Source organism: Alosa pseudoharengus, unplaced genomic scaffold (genome assembly GCF_046254945.1).
Source record: "Alosa pseudoharengus isolate Yale_2024_CS ecotype anadromous, Long Island Sound unplaced genomic scaffold, YU_APseudo_1.1 YU_APseudo_1.1_scf_7, whole genome shotgun sequence".
NCBI classification, from domain to species: Eukaryota; Metazoa; Chordata; class Actinopteri; order Clupeiformes; family Clupeidae; genus Alosa; species Alosa pseudoharengus.
The window spans coordinates 21988976-21995815 of record NW_027468859.1 but is presented as its reverse complement, the minus strand read 5'-3'; the positions used below and the strand labels follow the sequence as shown (position 1 = coordinate 21995815).

The 6840-nt window shown below is 39.0% G+C and overlaps 1 protein-coding gene across 1 annotated transcript; it reads left to right on the top strand.

Annotated features, from left to right (window-relative positions):
• Positions 1-3450: 3450 nt before the first annotated feature.
• LOC143109982 (alpha-1-antitrypsin homolog) lies at positions 3451-5181 on the top strand. Its single transcript, XM_076272786.1, has 4 exons — positions 3451-4127; positions 4318-4588; positions 4714-4858; positions 4984-5181. Exons 1-4 carry the CDS (start codon positions 3455-3457, stop codon positions 5179-5181), a joined length of 1287 nt encoding a protein of 428 aa, XP_076128901.1. The 5' UTR covers positions 3451-3454.
• The last annotated feature ends 1659 nt before the right edge of the window (positions 5182-6840 follow it).

Below are 6840 nucleotides of genomic sequence, written 5' to 3'. Positions count from 1 at the left end.
TGTGCTTAAATTTAAATTGTTCAATACATGATTTCATAGCAGGCCAAATATAAAATAAATGTTATATATAGCCTAGATATCTGTTTTTATTAGATGATCAGATGATTTACAGCTATATGTAATATGTCATGTTTCATGTTTTTGTAATGTTTTATACAATGATGCAGGTCTACTGCAGTGAATAGGCTAAATACAACTTTGATCATTTTTATAGCCTACTACTGTATAGTTAACTTTGGCCTTGGTGCCCATGTGGCCTTTGTGCCCCCCACCAAATATGCCCAACTGAAGGCCAAGTGGCCTTGCCCCCAGAATGGTGAAATTCCAAGCCTGGTCACTGGCATGTTATATTTGGTGCTTGGTTAGATTTAGAAATTATAAGTAAAGGTAGAAAGTGATCCAATGGAATACACATTGTAGGAAATCCATGGATGTAACTTAGCTAACCTCACTTCGCAACATTAGCAGCTGCTGTAAGGCACATACCGGAGTAAGCTACGTACTACATACAGCAAAATAATTTGTTTTTCGTAGGATTACGGTACATTCAATGAGCTAGGGAAAAGTGGGTTAAACATTTTTCCACCACGAAAGTCCAGAACGATACCTGGACCATTATTTCTTACTTTTGCTAACCGTTTCCCAGTTGTACACTACCTACCAGTAAGAAACCTGCATCATTATCATCACATCATTATTCCCAAACCCCCATAAAGACAAATGTGCTATGTCATGATGTAATACCATATAATACCATTATGATAATACATGAAACAAGGCACATTTCTCTAAATAAGTTAAGATAACATCTCATATCAAATGAATTCAACAACGCTGCAGTTATTGTCCCCTGGGGATTACATTTCAAGTACCTGTCTATCTTTATGTCTGTCTATTATTGTTGTGCAATGACAATGACAACTGCTAACGTTTTATAATGGTATTATATGGTATTTCATCATGGCATAGCACATTTGTCTTTATTTAATACTTAATACTTTTCTGAGACCTGATTTTCTGAGACCTGACTCCACTTTTTCTGACAGCGTTTTTTCTGAGACCTGACTTTTAGAGATGTTTTTCTAAGGCAGTTTGGTTTGAAGCAGTTTTATCTGAGGATGACAGAGGTTTTTCTTATGCTGAGGCAGTTTTGTCTGAAGATGACAGAAGTTTTTCTGAAGCTGAGGCAGTTTTGTCTGAAAATGACAGATGTTTTTCTGACGCTGATGCAGTTTTGTCTGAAGATGACAGAGGTTTTTCTGACGCTGAGGCAGTTTTGTCTGAAGATGACCGATGTTTTTCTGAGTCTGACACCTGAGTCTGAGGATGTCATAAAATGAACACCGTACCAGAGAGGTTTCCTCATAGCCTACACACTCTTAAGACCACGGTAATTTACAATTTCGATCAACTGCTCTTCCTCCTGCGCTGACAAGTTAGGACTATTCGGGATATTGGCAAATGGGTTGCGGACCCACTCATTGGTTTGCCGTGGATCTTTGGAGGATGGGAAGTAACGCTCAAACTCATTTGAAAGCGCAACAAGGTGATCGCGCACCAGCTGCGAGAGAAAGGGCCCTGCCTCAGTCTCTCCCAAAACCCCCACTACTGTTTGGAACATATCAAATACACCCCGATCCACTCGTCGTACCCACAAATCAAGCTTGGCTTTAAATGCAGCGTCTTTATCTGCCAGTTTAAAGACAGTCGTCATTCTCCCCTGCAGTGACAGGTTGAGGTCATTAAGCAACCCGAATATGTAACACACGTAAGCGAGTTTTGACACCCAGCCCTCATTACTTAAATATGCAGCTAACGGTGACTTTTTTTCTGTAAGATAAATCTCTGCAGCGGCTCTCGCAACTCAAACACTCTGGCCAGTGACCTGCAACCAACCAACTTGGATAGCGTACCACGGTGACCCATTCACCCTCTCTAACAACTGTGCCTCAATATCCTGACATATCATCAATTCGCCTATGGACAGTGCTTGCAGAAAGCGGTACCTGAGCTATTTGTTTAGCTGCAGCCTCCCCAAGGAGTTCATTGCACATGCCTTTAGGCAGAATTAACTCTTCCCCAATAGTATAGGGCTTCTTAGATTTAGCAATCCGACTAGCCAATATAGCGCAGCCACGTTCACCGATGTGGTTGCTTTACGCACTATTTTTTTGTCCTTCTTGCTCGCGTTTCTTACGCTCAAATAACTCAAGGGGTTTGTCTTTAAGTGTAGGATGCTTGGACTCTAGATGTCAAATTAGCTTTGATGGTTTCATTGCTTCGTTTGACAACTTATCGCCAAATACCACACATAAAGGACTTGGTGCATGCGAGTCACCGGTCTCTGCTAAACCATATTTTAAATATGACTCGTCATATTTCGTATTGAATGACCCCTTCTTTTTCTTTGAGGTATCTGGCTCACCATCGTTAGTGGGGTATTATTATTATCCTAGGCTATTGATATAACTTGTATAAGATTAACGTAGCCTACCTGCAGTAAAATTCAAGCATGTCCGATAAACATTCTCAGATTTATTTCGGCTTCAAGAAGAAATGGGAATTACATTTCATGTGGAAATCATCCTACCCTTAGCCTATTAGATGTTCTCTGCGGTAAACTACAACCCACTTTAGATTAACTTTCAACAAAATTACGTCTCACTGCAACAATGCGCCATCTGGTGGACAAACAACTATGTCCACTATGTTCCAATACTGGAAAGGCAGCCAAATGATGATGAATATTTGGTTTTCCATTAATCCTACTGAATTTGTAATTATGTATCAGCCGTTCTAATTGCCGATACCGATAGTATGTGCGTGCCTGTGTGTGTGTGCGTGTGTATATATGTGCACCACCATCTACAGGCCAATGAGTGTAGTCACTAAATGTACACATAACTTAATTTTTTTTAGACCCCCCCCATGGATGAAATTCTACAAAACTTGGCATACCCCCAGAGAATGTCAGGTTAATCATACACGTGAACTTTGATGCAGTTCTGAACATCTTAACTGAAGAGAGGGGCGATTAAAGCAGAATGATATTGCATTTTTTTATATTTTACTGGGGGGGTGCAAATCACAAATGAGTGATTATGGGCTAGGTTGATGTGGGCCCTTTAGACCAACATACAATAAAAATGTCTTCATCCCGGTGCCACGGTTCAGGTAGTTATTTAGGAAAAACTGCATTTTTTAGGTTTCGGGGGCCCAGCGCACGTAAAAGTCTAGTGGGGCTAGGTTTCGGTGTCCCGGGTATCGTTGACCAAAAATTCAGGAAGTAGATGACGAAAAAAAAATAAAAAAACTTTGACAATCCCTATATGACCGCTTCGCTAGCGGCGGTCATAAAGATGTGTGTTGTATCATGACATTTATGTATGGTGAAACAATACAATACTCAGCCCTATGTCTGCTGTGTGTGTTCCTGCTCTGAACAGGCCATAAGATGAGAGTGATTGTGCATTGTGGTGTGGTAGCTGCCCTGCTCCTGTCTGTGGCCTTGGCCGCCCCACAGGGTGACCATGAGGGCCATGACCACGGGCCCCACACGGCAGATCATCACCACCACCTCCACCATGGAGAGGACGAGCCCCATCCACAGCACGAGGGCCAACACAGTCAAATGCTCAGTCAACCCAATGCTGACTTTGCCTTCACTCTCTACAAGAAGCTGAGTGCTTTACCTGAACAGTCAAACATCTTCTTCTCCCCACTGAGCATATCCATGGCTCTGTCCATGCTGGCTCTTGGAGCAAAGGGTGACACTTTCTCCCAGCTGTACCAGGCTCTTGGCTATGCTGAAATGACCCCTGAGACGGTCAAGGAGGCAAATGAGCACATGATTCACATGTTTGGTCATACACAGGACAACCTGAAGATTGAAGTAGGCAATGCTATTGTTGTTACAGAGAAAGCCAACGTCATGGATAAATTCTTAGAGGACACCAAACACCACTATGGGAGTGAGACACTGTCTGTGGATTTCTCTAAACCTGATATTACTGTTCAAGAGATCAATAAATACATAGCTCAACAAACCAACAACACGATCACTGATATGGTGAAGGATGTGCATCCAGCCACTCTTATGATGCTAATCAACTGCTTGTATTTCAGAGGTAACTTTGACTCAACTCAAACCAGTGTAATCAAAACTGTGCCAATTAATTTGTGCTCACAAATAAAGATATTGTCACCAAACTGAGAGAATGGGAAATATATTTTGAGAAAGACAAAAAATCCCATTCCCATGTCTCATATTGATACAAAAACATACAAATAACAAATATTGTTTTTCACATCCTATAGGAGGATGGGTACGATATTTTGAAGAATACCTAACTAAAAAAGATGACTTTTATGTGGATGAAAACACTAAGGTGACCGTGGACATGATGCAAAGGAAAGGTTATTATAAACTGTACGAGGACAAAGAGAACTTCACTACTGTGCTCGAGCTTCCATACAAGGGCAGTGCATCTATGATCATCATGATGCCGGACGAGGGGAAGATGAAGGAGGTGGAGGAAAGCATGACCCAAGCCCATTTCAAACATTGGAAACAGTCACTGTCAGGAAGGTAACAGTACACTTCTCTGCCAGATGTCTTTCTATAGCTGTAAAAATGTGTGTGGTGGAGAATAATTGATTGTGACTTCTCTAACCTGTGGATTATCTTGGGAAAATATACTTTGTCTTTTCTAGTACTGTGATAGTTCATGTCCCAAAATTGTCAATTTCTGGCACATATTCACTGAAAGAAACTCTGGAAGGGATGGGAATGGCCAGTGTCTTCTCTGACACCGCCGATTTTTCTGGAATGACGAGTCACAAAATGACCATGTCACAGGTTTGTACAAGGGATGTTTACCAAGTGCACACAGAACAACTTATATATAATATATTTAACTTAAATATACTATATTTGCCACATATCTCCTCATATCCCCTTTGCTATCTGAATTTTTCTTTCAGGTGGAACATAAAGCCATTCTCAATGTTGATGAGAAAGGCACAGAAGCAGCTGCCGTTACCTTGATAAGGCTGGTGGGATCTTCTCGTGTAGAACCAATCATCATAAAAATCAACAGGCCATTCTTGGTCTTCATCACTGAAAATACCACCGACAGTATCCTCTTCATGGGCAAAATTTCAGATCCTACCTCTAAATGAATGTTTGATTGGAATTATTGCACATACTTTCATCAATTTCATCATTATGATGCTAAAAATATTGTTAGTTTTAACTTTTTACATATAATTGAAACAAATATTATGAAAAACATTTTGTGAAGAATGTGGGACACAGCAATAATCCTTGGGTAATGGATAAAGGATTGTTTTATTTTTGAATGTGCACTGCTATAATTGTCAAAGGAAAATTGTATATTCATAGTTTATTATGGTAAATTACAATTTCAAATAAACTTGTTTCAAGAAGAAGGTATTGTGTGTTTGAGTAAATGTGTTTTATGTTTGAAAAGTAGGCTTGATATGTTCAGCTGAGTGATGACACCCTGTGGCCAAAATACGTCATATTATGCTGTATATAAGTTTTAGACATGCAGCATAAAAACAGTATTTTCAGACGTGATGCTCTTTCTCCCATTAACAACATGAAACTATACATACTGAAAAGGTGAAGTTGTGTTCAGATTTTATCTCACTGAGATGTCATACTGTGAGAGAGGGCCTGTTTCCATTTGTTTTTAGAATGTGTCTTGATCTTATCACAGGTGTACAGTCAGAGACGTTGCTGACCACTTGTGCTTAGATTCTGCTCCTGTCACATTCATTGGAACTCCCATTGTCTGACACGCATCAGAGCACATTAGTGTATACTGTACACCTCAACAGATTGTCAAATGCATCTCAGACTTGGCAATTTGTTTGAGTGTCTTGGTGATTGTTTACATTTATATTTAGAACTGGCCGCCTGTAATCGGATAACCTAAGATGCATTTTAAAAATGGGGTCAGAAAGTTAACATTTTCTGAAGGCTTCTTAAAATCTACATTTAAAAAGTACTTGCTTGTTGCCATTATGAGAATTGTCTTTCTTTGTTTTCTTCATGTTTTTACTTTTTTAATATTCAATCTGTCATAGACTGGCTGACTTTCTTAAGACTTCCAAAAGTTTTCCAAAAATATCTTAAGCCTAAATAGTTGGAGGAATTCCTTTCTATGAATGATCTTACATTTTTAGAGCACTTCCCAAAAGCATCCTAGCTTCAGTAATGGCAACACTTGGATAGACCGCCCACAGAGACATATCATCTGTTAAGATTTAAATTTAATATTCGAATTCAGTAATCAAATGTCTAATACTGTGTTTTTAAAACTTAGAATGGGACATAGAAATGCAAAATATTTCCAATATTCTTTCCAAGGGAAGGACTTTGTTGGCATGTAGTCAGACTCATTCATGACATCTCATTACACTGATATTAGTGTCATCTCCTATCTGACAAATTATATATATATATTTTTAATCAAGGTATTATTTTTGTTAAATTAGAATGCTTACTATCTAATCGTGCTTCTTGTTTATGCTTTTCAAATATCCTCAGTACTTTCTCAACCAATCTATCTAAGTAATCAAACAGATGATCTACCCATATGGCTTAACTGTTACACAGAAAACATTTTGACTTTGAGTCTAAGGTCCAAGAAGTGGACAGAAAAATATTGATTGAATTGAATTACACAGTTATTGTGTTTAGGTAAACTTCCTTAGCAGCATTTAAAGGTTACTGGTAGTATAGTGAATTAAAATGTTTTCTTAGATATAGATTCACTTTTCTTGTTACTGGATACAATGCATTTTCATGAC